This window comes from Phyllobates terribilis, unplaced genomic scaffold, assembly GCF_046119375.1.
Source record: "Phyllobates terribilis strain yellow unplaced genomic scaffold, ASM4611937v1 Scaffold_4__5_contigs__length_816908805, whole genome shotgun sequence".
Lineage (NCBI taxonomy): Eukaryota > Metazoa > Chordata > Amphibia > Anura > Dendrobatidae > Phyllobates > Phyllobates terribilis.
Genome location: NW_027362764.1, coordinates 600,190,127 through 600,214,874, shown reverse-complemented (window position 1 = coordinate 600,214,874; position 24,748 = coordinate 600,190,127). Strand labels below are relative to the sequence as shown.

At 44.5% G+C, this 24,748-nt stretch overlaps 1 protein-coding gene across 1 annotated transcript in view; it reads right to left on the bottom strand.

The window, feature by feature from the left end:
• LOC141265748 (meprin A subunit beta-like) overlaps positions 1–24,748 on the bottom strand; it is a 100,242-nt gene that overhangs the window by 63,097 nt on the left and 12,397 nt on the right. The window contains exons 2-6 of the mRNA XM_073679210.1: positions 14,413–14,431; positions 14,253–14,303; positions 14,131–14,171; positions 3,598–3,676; positions 2,023–2,140 (exon numbers count right to left, since the gene is read on the bottom strand). Coding sequence (XP_073535311.1) covers positions 2,023–2,140; positions 3,598–3,676; positions 14,131–14,171; positions 14,253–14,303; positions 14,413–14,431 — 308 coding nt within the window. The remainder of the gene's footprint in view (positions 1–2,022; positions 2,141–3,597; positions 3,677–14,130; positions 14,172–14,252; positions 14,304–14,412; positions 14,432–24,748) is intronic.

Genomic DNA, 24,748 nt, shown 5'->3' with positions numbered 1-24,748 from the left:
TAGAGCAGTGATGTTTTGGGGCTGTCGCTGGCCAACATGGACTTTCAACTCCCTCCAAGGGTTTTCTATAGGGTTTAGATCTGGAGACTGGCTAGGCCACTCCAGGACCTTGAAATGCTTCTTACGAAGCCACTCCTTCGTTGCCCTGGCGGTTTGTTTGGGATCATTGTCATGCTGAAAGACCCAGCCACGTTTGATCTTCAATGCTCTTGCTGATGGAAGGAGGTTTGCACTCAAAATCTCACAATACATGGCCCCATTCATTCTTTCATGTACACGGATCAGTCGTCCTGGTCCCTTGGCAGAGAAACAGCCCCAAAGTATGATGTTGTCACCCCCATGCTTCACAATTGGTATGGTGTTCTTTGGATGCAACTCAGCATTCTTTCTCCTCCAAACACGACGAGTTGTGTTTCTACCAAACAGTTCTACTTTGGTTTCATCTGACCATATGACATTCTCCCAATACTCTTCTGGATCATCCAAATGCTCTCTAGCAAACTTCAGATGGGCCCGGACATGTAATGGCTTAAGCAGGGGGACACGTCTGGCACTGCAGGATCTAAGTCCCTGGCGGCGTAGTGTGTTACTGATGGTAGCCTGTGTAACATTGGTCCCAGCTCTCTGCAGGTCATTCACTAGTTCACCCCGTGTGGTTCTGGGATTTTTGCTTACCATTGTTGAGATCATTTTGACCCCACGGGGTGAGATCTTGTGTGGAGCCCCAGATCGAGGGAGATTATCAGTGGTCTTGTATGTCTTCCATTTTCTAATTATTGCTCCCACAGTCTTCCCAGCCTGGCGCAGGGCTACAATTTTGTTTCTGGTGTCCTTTGACAGCTCTTTGTTCTTCACCATAGTGGAGTTTGGAGTGTGACTGTTTGAGGTTGTGGACAGGTGTCTTTTATACTGATAACAAGTTCAAACAGGTGCTAGTACTACAAGTAATGAATGGAGGACAGAGGAGCCTCTTAAAGAAGAAGTTACATGTCTGTGAGAGCCTGAAATCTTGTTTGTTTGTAATTAACCAAATTACTTACTTTCCACCAAAATTTGAAAAAAAATTCTTTCCAAATCAGACAATGTGATTTTCAGGATTTGTTTCCTCATTTTGTCTCTCATAGTTGAGGTCTACCTATGATGTCAATTACAGGCCTCTCTCATCTTTTTAAGTGGGAGAACTTGTTCAATTGGTGGCTGACTAAATACCTTTTTCCCCACTGTATGTCCCCATCCTCTCATTAGTGAGATGTTTCATTATAATTATCTTTCACCTGTGATTCTGGTGTGGTCATTAACATTTGATAGTATCCACTATGAATTGATGGATTTTTACAATTCACTATTTTTTGGCAATGATTAAGTAATCCCTGGTTGATGGCATAGCCATTCATATTGCAGGAAGTCTGTATGTCTCCATTTATATCACTAATTGTATATTTTATATGCTGTTCCTATGCAAATAGCTCATGTAACTGTTATCCACTATGGCATTGCTTGACAAATGCTTTGCTAGTTGGGAGACGAAATGTTGCCATTTTTTGCACATGGGTGAATAAAACTACATTTTCACTATTGGACCATTAGACTACTGCCTGCGTTTCTTGAAACTATTAAACAGATGTGTAAAAAATGCCAAAAAGTCAGAATTATTTTCAAAATGGAAGTGTTAATAATTTAATTTTATCAGTTAACAAAAAGCAAAATTATTGAACAAAAGAGAAATGTCAATCACATCAATATTTGGTATCACCACTTTTTGCCTTCAAATCAAACCCCAAAACTGTTGTGCAGTACCATGTGCAGTATATATGTAATACATTCCCTTTAAACAGCTGGAATTCTGTTTAATGAGCCTGTAAATAATTTAAGACGTAGTCCAGCTAAAACACATGCCGCCTATCTGCTAGATTAGTGTTTTTTTATTTTCTGCAGAGAATCTTCACAACAAAATATATGAATGAGCAATAATATAATGTTTATAAAATGACATTACAACTAAAACCTTATTTTTGTTCATACCCACTTTCCTTGAACACGGAGATGTAATTTGGTTCTCCCTCCCAGGGTTTAAACTCTATACATGATTTCAGTCGGTAACGTTCAAAGGCCTCCAGTACAAGTGCTTTAGCGTTTATCTCTGAAAAATAATTCTTAGATTTTAAACATGTCTGAATGTGACCTTATACAACACTTCTCCTCTATGCCCAATATTCTTTCTCCTGGAGACATTTTCAGGAGATTGAGCAATTTCATGTATATTTAGTGCAGGGATCCATGTTATAGGGTGCCAAAGTGAAAGAGACTGTTCAGACAATGTCTCCTACCTGATCTGACATTGACTGTTGGGTGGGGCAGTGGCTGAGATGACCATCCGATGGCTAGTGAGAATCATGCATAGTTCTTATTAATTAGTACGCTCCTCCAATGTTCCCTGCTAACATTGCACCAGCAATGCCTGTAGTGGTTTTGTGCTGTCATTATTGCGGTCAGCCGTGATAAAATGCCAGTCTGGCATGTCAACTCATCACTGCTGCCATGGACTATAAGCAACGTTTAGCAGGTGCTCACAGGAGCATTGGCGCTGGAGTGGCCGTTGACTATTGTCTCTTGCTTTATTTTGATATATTCAGCTGCAGGAATTTTTTTAACAGCTGGTCAACCCCTTTGAAGGGGTAATAATAAGTGTGAGTGCGGGGAATCCTAACTTTTCCACCATGGCCTTTACCTTCACCTCTGGGGGTTGTCACAACTTGACCAACCCTCCTCATATCAAAGCCACCCAGTATTCATACAATCAAATTGATTCTAGTTGCTAAAATCCCCGGCAATCATCTGATATAGAATATATATAATAAAATGTAATTATAGGTATAACTTCCTGACTAAGGAACCCATTCAATTTCCTAAACCATGAAATAAGCTATTTTGTTGTATAATATTAACAATTAACTACTTAACAACCCAAGATCTAGAATAAAAGATTTCACTTCTATCCCCTTAATTAACCTTGACCACCAAAGATGCTAGATATGAACCACTGAGCCACCCCCCAAGGATATCAAAGATCCTAGATATGAAACTCTGAACCACCCCCCAAGGATATTACAAAAATGCTGTCACTAACCCTTAAACAAAAGATGAGTGCTTTAACTTAAGTTGAGGATAGAAGGTAAGATAGCTGATTTTACCATCGATGTTATGGCCACCAACACACCTTCTATAAGAATCCTGTGTTTGCCTCAGAATATGATGTGCGTTTGTTTCGCATCGTACGGGTTACAATTACATTCCATGTATTTGTTCACTTCTTTGGGTTAATAATGAAGCTATAACATTTACAGAACTGTTTAGCTTAGCTGTTAAATCAACATGACATCTGCAATGTATAATTTCTTGACTTTTTTTATATTAATCATTAAGCAAAGCCAAAGGGGAAAATTCTTCAGGGTTTTGGTGTGCAAGGATCAGATTTCTGCTATAATTTACACATTTTCCAGTGTAAATTATAGCTATTCCATTGGGCCATGTGTCCCCTCACACACCAGAGTACTGGCGTTAACGGCATGAATTCCCCCATAATGTTTGTAAACTTACCTAAACTGTCTTCTAAGTAATATGGAACTGGTATAGGCCATCGGTACTGCTCCCCAATTATTGAGTTTTTTTCATTTTGCTGCACATAAAAACGGAGATATAAATAGATAAATGGTGTAACTATGTTGCCAAAACTAGTTAAAGGGTTTTTCTGGCAATCATAATTTGCTTGCTCTGTTTCTGTGCTGTCACATGCGCTGATGCGACCTCCAGTTCCTTACTTCCAGGTACAGTCTGTTCTAAGCACAGAGTACAGAGATTTCACGTCTGTGCTTTGAACGGCTCAGTCAGCAGCTCTAGGCAGTATGCTTTGAACAGTGATGTTATGGGTGTGTAGCCTCTGATACGCTTTTTGATCAAAAACAGTGTTTACTAAGTACCATTGCTTTTTATTTACTTACAGCAGGGATATGTTCATTTTGTTTCTATCTTAGGTTTTGTCTGTTTAATGGCCAGTGTGAACAAGCTTCTACATGTTGCATGTATATCAACTTATACTCGTTAATTTTTTTTGGTTTGGCTTTAATTTCTTGCAGGTGCGGCCTCCCTTTCTTTGAGCTGGACATTACGTTTATATAGCTTCCCATGGCTGGGTGTCCACAGTCGAGCCCCGATCCTGCTCGGCCCTTATTCACATTGAGGTCATTTTTGACACATGGTTAGGTTTTAACACTAGAGGTTAGGACCATCCCGATTGGGTACACTTTGTTGCTGGTAGGATGGCTTTTACACTTTTTTTTAATCAAAAACAGTGTTTACTAAGTGTTTGTACCCTATGTCATTTATCTGCACTATTGCTTTTTATTTACAGCAGGTATATGTTCATTTTGTTCCTATCCTAGGTTTTGCCTGTGATATTCTGCAAGATAACAATACTTGGGGATGTGTCTGGAAGGGAGAGCACAAAGCATTGCAACAATATGCAGAACAATAGATCTTATTAACTTGTGACTTTGGCCAGACAGGATGGTGCTGGCTATTCAAGAGTGCTAGATTACATTATAATAAATTAATTCATAGTCTAACTCATTGCTCACCCACAGTACATTGATCCTATGTGGTGTCAGTACCTGAAATATTATTGACTGTAACATTACTCACTGCAGGAGAGTGTCAGGACACGGTATACTAGGTGAAGTAATAGGAATGGTAGGAAGAAGAAACTGTAGGCAGCAATGTATCTTTCTTGAGACTATATAGGAGTCTCAGGATGGTGTTTTGTAGCTGTAGTGGACAGGCAATGAGGGAGGGAATATGTGAGTTGTGGGACAGATACAGGTCTACCCATTAAGAAATGTCATGAGTCACAAAGGAGGAGCGGGCAAGAAATTCAAGATGTAAACAATGACAGACCACAAGAATGGCTAAATGGTTAGCTAAATTAATAAATATTTTTTTGTGCCCGGAAAACACCTTAAAAAGAATCTGTTAGCATGATTTTGTAATATAATATAAAGAAATGGCTGTAATGGCACTGTAAAAAAATAATTGATACCTTTTGGGAAGAATTCTTAAATCCCAGATATCAGGCAGGCAGGCTGTATAGGAGACGCAGTGGTTATACCAGCAAACGCTGCATTACAGTCCTGTGTGCTCCTGTTGCTGAAATTGCTGAACTTAGCTCCAGGTCTCGGGGGCCAGGAAAAATCCTTTTTTTTTCATCTAAATCCTTTTTTTGTTTCCTCCTTCACACTGTACAAATACCCGTCTTATTAACCTTTTAGTGTCCCCCCCCCAAAAAAAAGTGTGTCTGTGACAGTTCAGACACAAATATATCTGTTTAAAATAGTCTGGTGTAGGCCAGAGAAACAGAAGTGTGGTTTTGCAGTTCCACGGTTCAAACCTCTGTATTATCGACTTTTGGGCCATTTGTACCTAAAAAAAAACAGTTTGAGTGTCTCGCTCACTGTTCAGCCGCAAATATATATATTTAAAATAGTCTGGTATACACCAGTAAATTATAACTGTGGTTTTGCTGTTCCACGGTAAAAAATCTCTATTATCCTGCTTTTGGCATTTTTTGCCGTAAAAAAAAACTGTAATAGTGTCTCCCTGATTGTTCAGACACAAATATATCTGTTTAAAATAGTCTGGTGTAGGCCAGAGAAACAGAAGTGTGGTTTTGCAGTTCCACGGTTCAAACCTCTGTATTATCGACTTTTGGGCCATTTGTACCTAAAAAAAAACAGTTTGAGTGTGTCGCTCACTGTTCAGCCGCAAATATATCTATTTAAAATTGTCTGGTATACCCCAGTAAACAATAACTGTGGTTTTGCCATTCCACGGTAAAAAATCTCTATTATTCAGCTTTTGGTATTTTTTTCGTAAAGAAAAACAGTAATAGTTTCTCCCTGATTGTTCAGATTGTTTAAAAGAGTTGGGTGTAGGCCAGAGATATAGAACTGTGGTTTTCCTCTTCCACTGTTCTAATCTACTTTTTATTACCCTTTTTCCATTGATAGTGCGAGTGTAAGCTATTTTACTTCCTTTACAATGGGCAAGGTGCGTGGCAAGGGACGTGTAACTGGACGTTCTGGTGATGGTGCGTGCAGAGGACGGGGCCGTGGCCAAGGTGAAAATGTGCCACAAGCAACAGCCACATCTTCTCGCTCCCACTTCTTGACCAAATTACTAGGGAAGCACAGAACAACACCAGTATTGCGAACTGATCAGTGTGAACAGGTTATTAATTGGATAGCAGATAATACTTCCAGTTGCCTGGGCACCACCACCTCTGGTCTGTCTTCCACACGGTCAAATCTTAGTAGCCGTGAGTCTCGACCGCATACTCCTCCTCACCCTGATGCTCCTTCCTCCCACCATGCCGAGTGTCATCAGACAGCAACTGATCCCACACTTGGACACTCTGAAGAGCTGTTCACTGGTCCATTTCCATATTTGTGCCCCTCGCCTGCTCCGCTTGAAGTGGTGGAAGAGGAGATCCCATGTAGCAATGCCCAAATATTTGAACAGCCACGGCCACAGGAAGTCGACACTGGCAATTTGTCACAAGAGGTGGACGATGACGAGACACAATTGCCAGGAAGCGAGGTGGAGGATCGTGGTGCGCAAGTGGAAGAGGAGGAGGTGGTGGATGATCTAGTAACTGACCCAACGTGGCAGGAGGACATGAAGAGCGAGGCCAGCAGCACACAGGGTGAGGGAGGCAGAGTACCCCAACAGGCAGGAAGAAGCAGTGTGGTGGCCGCACACAGAAGGCAGGCAACAGTTATCTGTGACACCAACACGAGGGACGTTGCCAGTACAACCTGTAGGTCTTCCAGAGTCTGGAATTTTTTTAAAGACTCTGCTGATAACCCCAAAAAGGCCATTTGTACCACCTGCCATGCCAGCATCAGCAGGGGTGACAAAACTACCAGCCTGACCACCACCAGCATGATCAGGCACATGGCAGCAAAGCACCCGACTTTGTGGGGCGAACCCCAGGGTCCACGACCAGTGTCAGCGGGTGTCACCACTGCTTCTTCCGCTGTTGTGCGTGCAATAGAACCCCCTGTTGTGTGTGTAAGGCAATCCCCTGTCCATACTGCATGCAAAGATGCCCCCTCCTCTCAGTCTTCACTTGTTATGGCAGTTTCTCAAGAAACAGCATCAACGTTCACGTCCACGTCCCACCGCTGCGTTCAATTGTCCATATCCCAGACCTTTGAACGAAAGCGGAAATTCGCAGCCAACGCCCCACAGGCCACAGTCCTAAATTCGCACATTTCATGACTGCTTGCGTTGGAAATGCTGCCTTTTAGGCTGGTGGAGATGGAATCCTTCCGCAACCTTATGGCGGTGGCCGTCCCTCGGTACTCGGTCGCCAGCCGACACTATTTTGCCCGGTGTGCCATCCCCGCACTACACAAGCACGTGTCCCAAAACGTCTGCCGTGCCTTCAACAACGCAGTTACTGGGAGAGTCCACCTGACAACGGACACGTGGACAAGTGCTTGTGGCCAGGGACGGTACATCTCCCTGACGGCACACTGAGTAAACATAGTGGAAGCCGGGACCCAGTCAGACCTTTGGACGGAACACATCCTCCCCACACCGAGGATTGTGGGCCCTATATCAGTCAGAGTTGCCCCCACAGTGTACAGCTCCGGCGCATCATCCTCCTCCTCCTCCTCCTCATGTTCAGCCTCCATCTCAGATATCACCACATCAGTTACAAGCTGGAAGCACTGCAGTCCTGCCTCCGCCAAGCGGCAACAGGCTGTGCTGAAACTCATAAGCTTAGGTGAGAAACCTCACACTGCTTGTGAGTTGTGGACAGCTGTGAAAGAGCAGGCAGATCTGTGGCTGACACCGCTGAACCTACATCCAGGCATGCTTGTGTGTGACAATGGCCGTAACCTGGTGGCGGCTCTGAGGCGAGGCGAGATCACACACGTACCATGCCTGGCTCATGTGCTTAACCTCGTGGTTCAGCGGTTTCTTAAATCGTACCCCAAGTTGCCAGATCTGCTCGTCAAAGTACGCCGCCTGTCAGCTCATTTTCGCAAGTCGGCTACAGCTTCCGCCGCCCTTGCTGTGTTGCAGCAACGTTTGCAGCTTCCGTCACACCGACTGGTGTGTGATGTCCCCACACATTGGAACTCTACCCTCCACATGTTGCAAAGGATTTGTGAGCAGAAGAGAGCAGTTGTGGAGTACCAGCTGCAACAAGGCCGTCGATATTCAGGTCAGACTCCACACATAAGACCTCAGGAGTGGACCTGGATGTCTGACATATGTACCATCTTGACAAACTTTTGGGAGTCCACCAAGATGGTGAGTGGCGATGATGCCATCATTAGAGTCAGCATTCCACTTGTCTGTCTTTTGCAACGCTCTCTGCAGAGAATTAAAGAGGAGGCATTGCTGCCAGAGTAAGATGACATGGATCAAGAAGCCATAGCGGTCGATTACACACAGCCCAGCCTCATCTCATCCCAATGTGCATTGGGGGACAATGAGGGAGAGGAGGAGGAGGAAGAGCAGGAGCTTGTATCATGCGCTGTAGACGGTAGTACCTGTACAACTGTCATACCGTCGGTTCAGCGTGGGTGGCCTGAGGACAGGGGGGGGAGGAGGAGGAGGAGGAGAGCATGGTCAGTCGTCATCTTGGTGAGGACACTGAAGTCTTGCCCATTACCAGTCTGGCATTCATGGCTGACTTTATGTTACGCTGCCTTAACCGTGACCCTCGCATTGTCAAAATGTTGGGTGACAGTCATTACTGGTTGGTGACACTTTTAGACCCCCGCTACAAGGAGAACTTTCACTCTCTTATTCCTGAGGTGGAGAGGTCTACAAAAATGGGGCAGTACCAGAAGGCCCTTGCTACATAACTGTTAAAAAAATTCCCATCTGAACACGCTAGCGGCAGAGGTCACAGTTCGTTGCCCAACCAAGGCGCACATGCGAGAGAGACGCAACTCCAATCCAGCAAAGGCAGGGGAACACTGTCAACATTCTGGGACAGTTTTCTCAGACCCTCCCTTCTGACAGACCCTGAGGCGCGGGGTACTCTCACAAGGAGTGGAAAGTTTCAAAAGATGGTGAGGGAGTACCTTGCCGACCGTACCAGTGTCCTCTGTGATTCCTGTGTGCCTTTTAATTATTGGGTATCCAAGCTGGACACTTGGAATGAACTCGCCCTGTACTCCTTGGAGGTCCTGGCCTGCCCTGCCGCTAGTGTGTTATCGGAGCGTGTTTTTAGTGCCGCTGGGGGAATTATAACTGATAAGCGCACTCGCCTGTCAACTGACAATGCTGACAAGCTGACCCTTATCAAAATGAAGAAGGGCTGGATTGGGCCAGACTTCTCATCACCACCAAATGACAGCAGAGTAACATAAAGTCAAATCCACTGTGTTATTTCGGGAGGTGTACTCACATGCCCCGCTTCACACCCACACATGGGCATATGCTTCCTCATTTCGGCTGTTTTATGTTCTTCTCCTTATCCTCAGCCTCCACCACCACTATACCACCAGGGTGACCGTGGTCCATGTTGCCATTTTTGAAAGTTCCTCCGTCCTTATTTTTGTCAGCTTTTGCTTGGAAGGCATAAGCAAAGACTGTGGGAGACCCACTCCCCAATAATGGGAATCATATTTTTAAGATGCTGTACTGTATGGCTCTTGTAAAGGGCACTAAAACCGTCTTGTTAAGCTACTGGGACCTCCACGTCTCTTCCGAGGGGCATTAAAACCATCTTGTTAAGCTACTGTGACCTCCACGTCTCTTCCGAGGGGCATTAAAACCATCTTGTTAAGCTACTGCGACCTCCACGTCTCTTCCGAGGGGCATTAAAACCGTCTTGTTAAGCTACTGTGACCTCCACCACTTTCCCAAGGGGCATTAAAACCGTCTTGTTAAGCTACTGTGACCTCCACCACTTTTCCAGGGGGCATTAACACTGTCTTGTTAAGCTACTGGGTCCTCCACGTCTCTTCCAAGGGGCATTAAAAGCATCTTGTTAAACCACTCTGAACTCCACAGCTCTTCCAAGGGGCATTGAAATGTTGTTTTTAATTAACTCTAACCTCCACGACTCTTCGAACGGGCATTGCATTTCCTCCCAATTTTTGGCAGCTTTTGCTTGGAAGGCATAGGCAAAGACTATGGGAGACCTACTCCCCAATAATGGGTTATAATGTTTGTAATATGCTGTACTGCATGGCTCTTGTAAGGGGCATTGCAAGTTCCTCTGTCCTAATTTTTGGCAGCTTTTGCTTGGAAGGCATAGGCAAAGACTATGGGAGACCCACTCCCCAATAATGGGAATAATGTTTGTAATATGCTGTACTGCATGGCTCTTGTAAGGGGCGTTGCAAGTTCTTCCATCCTAATTTTTGGCAGCTTTTGCTTGGAAGGCATAGGCAAAGACTATGGGAGACCCACTCCCCAATAATGGGAATAATGTTTTTAATATGCTGTACTGCATGGCTCTTGTAAGGGGCATTGCAAGTTCCTCCGTCCTAATTTTTGGCAGCTTTTGCTTGGAAGGCATAAGCAAAGACTATGGGAGACCCACTCCCCGATAATGGGAATAATGTTTTTAAGATGCTGTACTGTATGGCTCTTGTAAGGGGCATTAAAACTGTCTTGTTAAGCTACTGCTACCTCCACCACTTTTCCAAGGGGCATTAAAACCGTCTTGTTAAGCTACTGTGACCTCCACCACTTTTCCAAGGGGCATTAAAACCGTCTTGTTAAGCTACTGCGACCTCCACGTGTCTTCCAAGGGGCATTAAAACCATCTTGTTAAGCTACTGCGACCTCTACGTCTCTTCCAAGGGGCATTAAAACCGTCTTGTTAAGCTACTGCGACCTCCACGACTCTTCCAACGGGCATTACATTTCCTCCTAATTTTAGTCAGCTTTTGCTTTTCAATACATAGGCGAACACTAAGGGAGACCCAATCCCCAATAATTGGTAGAAGGTTTTTAGTACGCTGTAATCCATGTCTGTTTCAAGGGGCATTGCAGTTCCTCATAATTTTTGGAAAGCCTTCCATTCACTGCTTAGGCCAACAGTGCACAGGAGACCTAGTTGCTATAAATGGAAAAAATGGTTTAGTTAAGGCCCTCTGACCTCCAAGTCACTTCCAAGGGGCATTGGAGTGCCTCTAAATTTTTGGTAGGCATTGCACTCACTGTATGACCTATTACTGTGTAGCCGAACCGCTCCTTTTGGTACAGAAACATATCCTACAAGACATGTGTGGTTGACTGGCCTGATATTGATGTGAATGGTCCCTGTTCCTCCTGCTCTTTCTCCTTTGCCACCACCTCATCCATCATTTATCACCTGAAGCTTTGTTTTAACGGGAGTCATAGAACTGGGATAGTAGCAGGAAAACATCCAGCAATCCTCAGAGGAGGTAGGATATGCGCCAAAACGCTGACCACCTCAGGTCTAGCCGCTACTACATACATGCGCTTGCATTCCCAGAAAACAAAGCAGATGCTAACTGCTTTCATCATCATCATGCTCCTCACCTTGGCACTCTCAACTCCCCTGATGGAGAAGCCAGGGCCCACCGGAGGAGTCTGGTTCTCTGGTGGGCTCGTCCAATGCTGCCCTAAAGCAGGCCAGGCTAAGAAAAGTGTGTGGGGGGAAGTTGACAGGAGAAATAGGGGCGGCTGGGGACCGTTTATGGACATCCGGCTGCCCCCAGGCGGCTGGGGACCGTGTGTGGACACCCGGCCGCGGGGCGGCTGGGGACCGAGTATGGACACCCGGCCGCCCCCTGGCGGCTGAGGACCGAGTGTGGACACCCGGCCGCCGGACGGCTGGGGACTAAGTATGGATACCTCGCTGCCGAAGCAGCCATGAGGTAGTGGCCAGCTTCGGCCTCCTCCAAACTAAAAGGCCCCATTTCAAGTGAAAGCCAACAGTATGGTATTGCAGCCTGCGGGTGGGTGGGTGGTTGGTTGGCTGCATATTTGCGCTTGCATTGCATGGAATGGGGGAGGTACAATTGAACACTGCCCTGGGACAAGGACTTGCACGGGGATAGTTGCAAGTCTGCATCTTCTGATGCGGCAAGGATCACTTCTGATGGGCACACTTTTAGGCAGTGACCTGGGTGTCAGAGATGCTTCCAGGGGTCTTCCCCATGCTGTTCCCATGTCTTTTCAGCACTGTATGCATGTGTCACACAGCACATGGCCAGATAAGATTGTAAAATGTTAAAATGACATTTCCCGGTGAATGCATTTGTCACGGTTGAAAGCAATACAAAAGTGCAAAAACGCATAAAAAATGCTACTTGTGAACATAGCCCAAGGTGTGGAGGAGTATTTTTTTGGGGTGTTATTTATTTTACCTTATACACAAGTCTTTACCCTGGAAAGGAACTTCCTTAACATATTTCACAGGAAAGCAGTTTCTGTTTCGTTTTTGAACGTTTTATTGTGAGCTCTTAAAAGTGGCTTAATACCTCTGACCACGTTGTTGACAGCAGTGACCTGGGGGGCAGAAATGCTTCCTGGGGCGATCCCCATGCTGTCCCCATGTCATTTGAGCACGGTCACTATCGTTTTGGGCACTTGTTAGGCTTTTAAAAGACTGCCGGGGGTGCCGCCGCAAAAATGCTCGAGTCTCCCATAGACTAACATTGGGCTCGTTGCTCGGGTCGAGCACCCGAGTATCACGGCGAGCTCGGCCCGAGCTTCGAGCACCCGAGCATTTTAGTGCTCGCTCAACACTATTGCTAATCAATACATTCAACGATACCGTGCAAAGTTAGTAAACCTCATAGCAGGCATAGATTTAATTAAAAATGCACCAAATTTATTGGGTACCGCACTTCTAAATTTAGTGCATTTTAATCCAGCAAGAAATGCTTTACGCCTGGTATGAAAGAATAGTCCTAATAAATGTGGTGGATATTAGTATATTATTCTAAGATTACTATCCGTATTCAATTAAAAGATGATTTTAGATAGCACGAGCGTAGGCAAACAAGATATGTCCCAATGCAGCGGTCATACAGTCCAGATTCCTCTTCTTCACTGACAAACTTAATTTTTATACTATCTGTGATCTAGTTATTTATTAATAGGTGTTATTTTGATAATTACATTGTAAAATTCTTAAAGGAGACTTTTACACAAAGAATAACAACAAATGATTTGGTGTCCCCAACTGCTAGCTTGGGTAAAGTCTTTTATATTTCAGGTCCCACCAGCACCAGATCTGCAGCTTCTTTTGTCGTTCGATCCTTTACTGTACCTCTGGGTAATTAAGGGGCTTTGTCCTTAGGGATTCGGCATTATTTGCAGATTTTTCTGGTTAAACAGTAACTTTGTACTTGGTTATGTTGTCCAAGCAATGTTTGTGCCTTTCTTCATTATGCCTTTTGCTTTACTTATATTCTTTTATATCAGTTTTATGCAAAATGTTTTTATGTATTAGGACTAAAAACAAAGGAGAAACACACTCTCCGTTTTCTACCCCTATAAATTAAACTGACTTCAAGTGCCTTTAAAGAAATAAAGTTTCTTAGCTATCATTTTGAAGGGGTATTCCAGTCCTCATGACTGCAATGTTACGGAATGGGAAAAACAGGAAAAAAAAGTCCCTCAATAAAGAACCCACATTGATCCAGTGGATAGACGATCATTTTTAGAAACTGGAATACTCCTTTACCTTTTAGAATGATATTTTTTATACAAAAGTTTATCTTTGTATAATGATCTGGCATCTTTTATATTCTTTTATTTAATGAATGTTGAACATTTTTAGAACATTAGCATTTCTAATTGACAAGCAGTCAGCTGCCTAAGTTCAGGGTTAGAAAATCCTGGAAATTGCTGTTATCTAGTATTATATGTTGTGTAGTACATGGGAGGGCTGAATCTGCCAGAGACAATGGTTCTCTGCTCAGGTTCATCCAGCAGGGAGAGTGTGGACACTCCTCTTCGATATCCATATTTATCAGTATAAAATGGAAAGGGATAAAACAACCCATTTAAGTAACATCAATAGTTAAATTTTTTGCATCAATTCTTGACAGAATTTTAACTCACCAGAAATTTGATGTCTCCTTCAAAAAGATTCAGGCCTAATTCTTAATGAATAAGAAATAAGCATAAGAAATCATAAAAGTATGGTAAAAAATATGATAAAATGTTTGTGACTTTTTACAAACCTTGGTTGATGTCAAATAAGTCCTTGTCTTTTCCGTGATCCAAATCAACTTCTGCAAGGAGATTATATGTAGATTATTGCTTGGGTATTCAGGTCATTGCCCTGTTATTACCCCCCATGTCACATAAAAGACATTCCTTCTTTATGTACATGGCACTCACCTGTGTGTTCTTGAAGAGGCTGAAAAATAAGACAAATTGAGGTATTTAAATGCATTTCATAAAAATTAAAACATGCTTGTCATTTCCAATAACTTTTGAAAATAGGCTGTCAGGTGTGTGTGCATGAGGAATGTCATTACTGGCCACTAACCCTATTGTGTGGCTTGTGTCCTGCATTTTTCACCTATTTTCCCTCTGCAGGCACTCTCTAATTTTTAGTTATCTCTGAACTAGTGGGAGGACATGGAGGACACTAGGTGCTATGATGTTACCCAAAGGGATAATTGTTTCTTTCTCTGCTTAACACATGTTCAGAAGTAGGTACAGCAGAATGGAAACATTATCCAGAAGTATTGAGCTGTGTGGCTGTGAATCCAGCTCTAGGATAACATAAATCACTCACCAATTTCAGCATTGTCTGCCTGTCTTGTCTGCTTCTGTTTAGTTTGTTACTCTGCTCTTCACTCCCCCCCCCCCTCTCCATAGGATATAATAGGAGCTTGATGCATTACTGTGCTGGCAGTTTGTCTTGCTTTGATCAAGATGGATTTCAGCTGTTTTGTATATTCGCCTATACTATTAATTTACGCAAGTTTTTTTTTTTAAAATGACATTGACCATTTAAATGGAAATATAGATTGTGATTACATCATCAAAATAAGATATTGTGCCTGTAAGTCTTACGTGATTTAGGTACTACTAGAACTAAAGAATAATTGGCTGGAATGTAAACTCCAGATAGGGAAAATATATATTTTTTATAATATTATTATGCAACATTTTTGTCACGTTTTAATATTTTATACATTATTCTGCACTTTTATAGTTTTCATATATCTAAGATGTATTTGTGTTCTTTAAGTAAAGTAAGATTTTGCTTTGCACTCATAGAAGTACATAGATAGCAGTGATGGGGGCCATGATAACCCCAACAAGCATACTGTAATTTTCTCACAAAGTGGACCTGGGGAAATGTGATGTGCTTCACTGATCGAAGCAGCATCTAAGTGGTTAAACAGTAGTGATCAGATATCCTTGATATATATATATATATATATATATATATATACATATATATATATATATATTATATAAAATCTGTATGATTCACATGCATCCATGCTTCCCCTGTCCTGGACCTCCTCCATTATCCATATCTTTATGCCGTATATTGCCACTTGATCACGTGACTACTATAGCTGGTCACATGCTCATGGCGTCACATGGAGGCCCGATGCGTCAATGCTGTTATACAAACATCTGGCACAGGACTCCCCAGGGAATGCACTGATTGCACATGGTCAGTATGCCCCTAAGATGGCGCTAGCATGGTATGATCAGACCATGTCCCTGCACGGTCAGACACAGCCATTACACAGTACACAGCAGGGGCACATTTATAAGATTATCTCAGCACAGGAACATTATATTTAAACACATCCAATTGTGAAAGTTATTATTATTCCAAGATCTATTGAATAAAATTAACTTTTGTTCATATGAAAACCCCTTTAACCTTAGGGATTTGTGGTGTCCTCTCCTGCTGTGTATGATGCCTTCTAACACTATTGGACTCATGCTTTTATCTTGAAACTTCTATACATCAAGGACTATATACTTTTTCTAGATATTGGTCCCGATTCATCAAGGGTGGGGTTGAGTGCAAGGATCCTGATTCATTCAGAGGCACATGCCTCTAAATGAATCAGGAGCGTCTGACGAGTGGTGTGCACCTCGTCACAAATCTTACTCCAATCCCTGCTGGAGTAAGATTAGCAGCGTACTGAACATCACCACCGCTTGTCAGGAATTTTACGAATGGCAGTCGCCATACCCATATCCTGCCTCAGCTCCACAGAGAGCGCCGGCTGTAATCACGCCCTGGCACTGACTGACAGCCGGCCCTAATGTTGATCCTGTTGTCAGTCAGTGCAGGTGACGCGCCCCCTGGGCCATGTTGTTAGGGATACCCGGAGCCGGATCAGATGGGGGTTGTAGTCTCCGAGTGGCTGTGACCCAGTCCGTGCCCAGGGTGTCAAACTCAGTGTGCGGCAGTCCTTGCAGATGTTCTTAGTGTCGACTACGCCACCCGTTGATTTGCGGTCAAAAGGCCGCCGCTGCAGAATGGTCCGCTGAGGCTGGTGGTGTGTGTGCAGCTGTGGTAGTATAACCCCCAACGGGAGGGGTATAGCCTCAGGGGGTCAGACGTGGAGGATGGTGGTTGTGAAGGTGCAGCAAGGAGACTCAGAGGCATGAAATGCAGTTTCAGGGTTTTTACTCACTGGTGTTGCTCGGGTCACTCTGTACAGCAGTGACCACCCAAGCCGTGCTGCGTCCACCAGGTGCGGGACTCGGTCAACTCCCGGGCAATTCCTGAGTATGGTCCTGAGCTCCCTTCTTCTCTCTCTCTGGCCGTTCCCACCAGGGATCCACCTGTGTCCGGCTCCCTCGGGTCTCTTGGTGGTTGAACCTTCTCTGGCTTCCCTGACCCTATGCTCGGTGTGCCATTCTGGTGGATTTGGTGAGGGTCGTGGCAAATCTTGCCCACGACCTCCGGTTCCTGGCTAAGGTTTGCTTTGGCCTCCGCCAGCTTGGGATCCGGTACCCTTTTGCCGACCCTTCACCCTTATCAGTTCTCATACGGGCTCTTGGGGTCCCCTCTCGTCCTGCGCCTCTGGGTCCCTCTTCCTTCTCCTCTGCTCTGCTTCTCCTCAGGCTGAACTGACTGACTGACTGACCCTGTCCTAAGATGGTGCCCACCTTATATACTCCCTCTATGTGTGAGCTCAGGTGACCAGCACCCAATGAGCTCCTACATTTACCCAGACTACTCCCCCTATCTGCCCCTACACTACTGGGATGTTCCACCCCCCTCCCACTCCAGCCAGGGACAGACGCTGTCGTACCTGCACATATACTGGTGGGAGTACCGTAGTTCTGTCCCCCGGAAATGGGATGTATGTAGTGCATGCAGCCTACTAGCTCAGTTCCATACTCCATCCTTACCCGGGAGTGGAATACCACACCTCTGGTTTGAGGTGCAATACCCCTGTAGCAGCCGAGTCCTCAGGGTGCTACATTCCCCCCTGGTAAATCACAGCACGTCCTCGGGCTGTAAAAGAATACAAACATCCAAAAACATACAATTTTTTTTTCAAAACATCATAAACATATAAAACACTATATATATCATAAAACTTTCCATATAAAACTTTTCATATTAAACATTCTTGTTTCTCCGGCCACGGTGCTACTTGTGACCGGGTAAAGTGCAACAGTCTCTTGTAGAAAAAACACAGTTTCCTATAAAACCGGTAGGGGGCGCTTTAAGAAGCGCAACTATGTACAAAGGGGAATATGGCCGCTCTCAGTCCTCGGCCAGTGGGGAAAAGGAATGGCTGTTCACAGTCCTCAGCCTGTTAAGGGATAGGGGACACACGGGTATTCACTTGCTGGTCCCGACGGGGACTACACTTTGGTAGCAGCAGTTTTTGTACCCTCACGGGTAACTATTTACATATTCTATTTACAGTTCATCAGCGGCGGTGTGCTCTTGGCTGAGGGTAATCTTTAGACCCGTCCGGGTCCTCTTGATCCTCCTCACCCCGTAGCTCCTCCTCAGTAAGTCTATGCACATGCAGGGCATACGGGCCCTTGGCGCACTGATGCCGGGTGAAGGTGACCTCATCACCCAGGTATAGCGCTGTAGAGGTTGAGGGCGCGGTGGTGGTAGCGGCGCCCAGGTTTACCAGGCCTTGCGACCAGGCTTGGGGCACCCTGAAGGTGAAGGGCACCGTGAAGACGGCGGCGCCCGGGTGTGCTTGACTTCGCGACCAGGCCGGTGGCTCGGTGGAGGGCGCTGTTGGTACTGCGGCGCCCGGGGGCACTCGGCCTTGCGACCAGGCCGGTGGCGTCTCCTGCTTGGCCGCGCTCTGGATCGAGGCGCGTGACGTCACAGGGGGCGTGGCCGCGGCTCCGGCCGCTTGAGGCCTAGCTTGGAGCGATGACGCAGCGGCTACGGGAACGGTGAGTGGGGCTTCGGGCTCTGCGACGGGGAGCTGGGGCAGGTCTACGGCTTCTGGGCACGGGATGTTGTCGTCCCCATTACCTGCCTTCATCTCTTCGGCTCCCTCCGCGGCGTCGTCTCCGGCCGTCGTCCCTCCTTCGCCGTCCTCAGAGGTGGACTTGCTCCTCGCTGCGGGTGGCATGCTTCGCTGGCGGCCTCCGGCCTGCCGGGCCATCTCTCGGGTCCACTCCGCCAGTGTTTCCTGCTGCACCCGGGCCATCCTTCGTGCGAGGCCCTCCAGCGCGGTCTGTGCACGCTCCCGATCTCCGGGGAGCTGCGCCAGGATCTCCAGCAGGCCTTCTGGAGTGGCGGCCTGCAACAGGCTCCTGACCACAGGGTCGGTGCTGCCTGACTCTCCCTCCATCTCCGGGTGCGACCTCTCCAGACTCCTCCAGGCTGCTCCCATCTTCTTCCTTTTGTTCTGTATCCGCCCACATTGGGGGTTGTCCTGGGGCAACTTTGTGATTGTCAGATCCAGGGGCAGTTCCCTCACGCTGATGGACATATCAATCATCACAGTCTCTGCTGGTGGGGGCGGTTTCCACTTTTGGCGCCATTTCCGATCCTGGCCCACAATGGGAGGTGGCCTCTTGCCACCCTCTGGCACGCCCATAATGGCGTCCGCTCTGCCAAGGCGGGAAATCTTCTCAGATGGCGGGAACCGCTTCCCAGTGGCGGGAAACACTGCAGATGGCGGGAAAAGACTGCAGATGACGGGCAAATGGCGGGAACCGATCCGAGATGGCGTCCGATGGCGGGGACCCTCTGGAATTGGTGGGAGACTTTGTTTTGAGGTAAATGCGAACTTTTCTTCAGGCACGCAGTACCCGGTTGTTGCGGGCACGTGATCCTGCCGACTACGCCAAAGTTGACGCGCCCCCTGGGCCATGTTGTTAGGGATACCCGGAGCCGGATCAGATGGGGGTTGTAGTCTCCGAGTGGCTGTGACCCGGTCCGTGCCCAGGGTGTCAAACTCAGTGTGCGGCAGTCCTTGCAGATGTTCTTAGTGTCGACTACGCCACCCGTTGATTTGCGGTCAAAAGGCCGCCGCTGCAGAATGGTCCGCTGAGGCTGGTGGTGTGTGTGCAGCTGTGGTAGTATAACCCCCAACGGGAGGGGTATAGCCTCAGGGGGTCAGACGTGGAGGATGGTGGTTGTGAAGGTGCAGCAAGGAGACTCAGAGGCATGAAATGCAGTTTCAGGGTTTTTACTCACTGGTGTTGCTCGGGTCACTCTGTACAGCAGTGACCACCCAAGCCGTGCTGCGTCCACCAGGTGCGGGACTCGGTCAACTCCCGGGCAATTCCTGAGTATGGTCCTGAGCTCCCTTCTTCTCTCTCTCTGGCCGTTCCCACCAGGGATCCACCTGTGTCCGGCTCCCTCGGGTCTCTTGGTGGTTGAACCTTCTCTGGCTTCCCTGACCCTATGCTCGGTGTGCCATTCTGGTGGATTTGGTGAGGGTCGTGGCAAATCTTGCCCACGACCTCCGGTTCCTGGCTAAGGTTTGCTTTGGCCTCCGCCAGCTTGGGATCCGGTACCCTTTTGCCGACCCTTCACCCTTATCAGTTCTCATACGGGCTCTTGAGGTCCCCTCTCGTCCTGCGCCTCTGGGTCCCTCTTCCTTCTCCTCTGCTCTGCTTCTCCTCAGGCTGAACTGACTGACTGACTGACCCTGTCCTAGATGGTGCCCACCTTATATACTCCCTCTATGTGTGAGCTCAGGTGACCAGCACCCAATGAGCTCCTACATTTACCCAGACTACTCCCCCTATCTGCCCCTACACTACTGGGAGGTTCCACCCCCCCTCCCACTCCAGCCAGGGACAGACGCTGTCGTACCTGCACATATACTGGTGGGAGTACCGTAGTTCTGTCCCCCGGAAATGGGATGTATGTAGTGCATGCAGCCTACTAGCTCAGTTCCATACTCCATCCTTACCCGGGAGTGGAATACCACACCTCTGGTTTGAGGTGCAATACCCCTGTAGCAGCCGAGTCCTCAGGGTGCTACACAGGAGGCGTGGTTACAGCCGCGTCTCTCTATATACAGAGCAGTGACTGAATCAGCGCCGGCGTCACCCCCGTGACTGAAACCGGATCGTTATAGGGAGGAATAAAGTTAATTTCCTCCCCGCAGCGGGGTGTCTAAGTGCTGGCACCGGGCAAAATCTGCTATTGTCCTTTTCCTTGCCTCTTTCTCTTTTCCTTTCTTTCCTTGTCTTTCTTTTTTCCTTTCTTTCTCCATTTCTTTTTTCTTTTCTTTCTCCATTTATTTTTACTTTCTTTATCCATTTATTTTTTCCTTTCTTTCTCCATTTTTGTTCCTTTCTTCATTTTTTTCCTTTCTTTCTTCATATCTTTTTTCCTTTCTTTGTTTTTTTCTCTCTCTCTTTACTTTTTTCTTTCTTTTTTTCCATTTTTTCCTTCTTTCTTCCTATTTTTTTCTTTTCTTCTTTCTTTCTTGTTTCCTTTCTTTCATTCTTACTTCTTTCTTTCTTTCTGAGTTTCTTTAATTTTATTTTTTTTTGTTTCCATTTCTCTTTTTTATTTTATTTTCTTCTTTCTCTCTTTATTTCTTCCTTCCTTTCTTTATTTCATTCTTTCCTTTTTTCTTTCCTTCTTTCTGCCTCTCTTTCCTTCTTTCCTCATCTCTTTCCTTCCTTCTTTCCTTCTCTCTCTTTCTTTTCTTCCTTGAATCTTTATTTCATTTTTAAATTGTTTCCTTTTCTCTCTTTCTTTCTTTTTCGTTCTTGCTTTCCTTCTCTCTTTCTTTCTCTTTCCTTGTTTCTTTCCTTCCGTCTTTCTTTCATTTGAAATTGTTTCTTTCTTTTCTCTCTCTTTCCTTCTTGTATTCTTTTATTCTTACTTTCTTTCTCTCTCTTCTTTCTTTCTCTTTCCTTCTCTCTCTTTCTTTCCTTTCATCTTTCTTTAATTTTTAAATTGTTACCTTTTCTTTCATTTTTTTTCTTGCTTCTCTTTGCTTCTTTCTTTCGTTCTCTCATTCTCTCCTTCTTTCTTTCCGTCTTTCTTTCATTTTCAAATTGTTCCCTTCTTTCTTTCTTTCCTTCTTTCCTTTTTTCTTTCCTTCTCTGTTTATTTCCATCTTTCTTTCTCATTTTGGAATAACAGACAAATAACTAATTCAAACAGGCGTAATGAGAACCCTGCATGAAAGAGCTTACAATCTATGAGTAAGTAGGGAGTCATAACAGATGAAATGCTTGTGCTGTACTGCGCTACACACATCTTTTTTTAATAAATAGGGTAGAATACATTCGCCTGTCATCCAACCGATATCCGTGCATGCATATACAGTGTATTAGGTCCAAGGAGCATCGGCACATAATGTTGAATGAAGGGATTAGGTTCTAAAGAATAATGCTGATAAAAGGACAGGAATTATTTTAATAAGTGTAATAAGTGTAATAGGCCTGGCTAATCATTTGCTTATATGGCAAAAAGTGTAGATGTTGGGAATTAATCTGATTATCCATGTTGTTGCATTCCATTGAAATGATGGAGCGCAAGAGCCTTGAAGACTTGAGTGGGAGGCATGGATTAACCCTTCGTCACATACAATAGGCCTGACAGGCACATCTCTTTTATTTGGTGGGAGTTTTGAAATGTTTGTATTTCAGAGTTATTAGTTTTATGTTAAGTAAATGTTTTTTTTTTGCACCTCATTATGTGTAGTCTCTTTTATTACATCCCTATGAAGGTCACTGATCACTTTTAGAGCACTGAAATTGCAAACATTAGATATTATAGGTATTTTTCTAGCCTGCGCCTGACAGTCACATTGTATATGAACTCGTTAGAACCGATATTGTATGTGACGGAGGGTTAAGGAGGTTATTGGTCTTAAATCATTGGCATAATGTAGACCATGGGTAGGTTTGTACAGAGATGAGGGCACTGAGCCTCCTTGCTAACAGATTCCTGGGTTGCCAATCGTCCAGAAATTCCAGTACAGTCTGTAAAAATTGGGCCACTTTTGTGATGATTTCATTTCTTGATGATAAAGATTCATTCAAAAATTATATCACCCATGTGAAAAAGTAATTGCCTTCTAATTTTAATACCTGGTTTTACATTTGCAATAACATGCAATGTCATTTATATATATTTGTAAAATAATGTAGAGCTACTCTTCTTTGCAAAATTGTTTAAATTTGGCCACATTGGGGAGACTTCAAGCACGCTGCATACTGCTCATTTCAGATTTTAATGGGATTCAAGTTAGGACTTTAATTTAGCCACTCCAATGCTTTTGATCATTGTTTTGCTGCATAACCCAATTGTGCTTGAGGTTTATGAGGTTATGAATTAGCAAAAACAGACATGTAAAGTTGAATGTCTACATTTATAAAAAAATCTTTTTTTTTTTAAAAAAAAAACCTCAACCCTTTTCCCAAAAATGACAAAATAAGGAATGCTATGTAGGTATACGACCAAAAAGCCATTAACTGCAACAGGGAACTATATAGATGTGGTATGTACAGATGCAAATTTGCCTAGTAAAACAGATATGCAAAATAAATAGTTTCTGACATGACATGCACACAATGTGAGGCCACGTTCACACGTTCAGTATTTCACATTAGTATTTGTAAGCCAATATCAGGAAAGGCGAAGGAAAAGGATTCCAGCGAGGCAGCAGGTAAATAGATAAAATCCATGATTTATTGAAGACTGCGTTAAATGACAATGGCTGTACATCCAAAGGCACAAAAACCAATGAGTTTCAGTTTTAGCAAGCCTTACCTGTTGTTACGATATCAGGAAGAGAAAAATTGGAGACAAAATATAATGGAAACACGTGACCACTTCTGCATTTTTCACAAAGTCCTGGTTTTGGCTTACACATACTAAGGTAAAAAACTCACCGTGTGAATGTAGCTTAAGGTAGACTATCACAGTTAAAAGTCTGGATTTTTTGGAATTATATTTTGTATTTTTTTTTAATTATTCTCCTCTTTACAAAGAAAATTGCACAACAAAATGAAAAAAAGTCACTTATGACAAGGAATCACATTATCTGATTCTAATTTCAAAGTTTTTTTTTTCTGTAAAAACTACTGTGCTGCTTTTGCTTTCTAGTGCATTAAAAATTAAGAATAAATGTGTAACTGTAATCCAAGTGCAGCAGGACAAATGCCAGCTACTCTATTTCACTGATCAATCACACTGAGCTTGACACTACTGCTGGCAACTCTGCTATCTCTCACTCCCATTATCATTTGCATCTCTATATTAGGCCACATTCACAGATTCAGTATTTGGTCAGTATTTTTTTCTCAGAAGTGGGAGCCAAAACCAGGAGTGGAACAATCAGAGGAAAAGTATAATAGAAACAAGTCACCACTTCTGCATTTATCACCCACTCCTGGTTTTGACTAACAAATACTGAGGAAAAATACTGACCAAATACTGAACATGTGCACGTCTCTTTTGCTGAGCTGTGTGTGAGCTCTGATGTTCTCTCATTATCATTAATCTTCCTAAAATGGCTGCTGCGTTCATTGGTTAGGTTATTATTCAGCCTATAATAATTCATCCTGATTGAATGCACGATATCCCTTGATTTAATAGCTACAAGGCATTATGGGAAAGCCTGCACAGTTGGGCATGAGGTGATGTCAGCCTTCTGTGATTAATGCAATATTTTGCAATGTGTGAAAAGATGGCAAAATTTTTTTTTGACGATTTATGCAAATCGAATCACAAATTGTTCGAATTTATCAGGAGCTAAGAAATTTCATAAGTCAATTGAAATTCAATTTGCATAATTTTGATTCAATCAACTTTAGTCGTTAGGCCAGAAAATATATTAGCATACAGTACAGACCAAAAGTTTGGACACACCTTCTCATTTAAAGACTTTTCTGTGTTTTCATGACTATGAAAATTGTACATTCACACTGAAGGCATCAAAACTATGAATTAACACATGTGGAATTATATACTTAACAAAAAAGCGTGAAACAACTGAAAATATGTCTTATATTCTAGGTTCTTCAAAGTAGCCACCTTTTGCTTTGATGACTGCTTTGCACACTCTTGGCATTCTCTTGATGAGCTTCAAGAGGTAGTCACCGGAATGGTCTTCCAACAATCTTGAAGGAGTTCCCAGAGATGCTTAGCACTTGTTGGCCCTTTTGCCTTCACTCTGTGGTCCAGCTCACCCCAAACCATTTCGATTGGGTTCAGGTCTGGTGACTGTGGAGGCCAGGTCATCTGGCGTGGCACCCCATCACTCTCTTTCTTGGT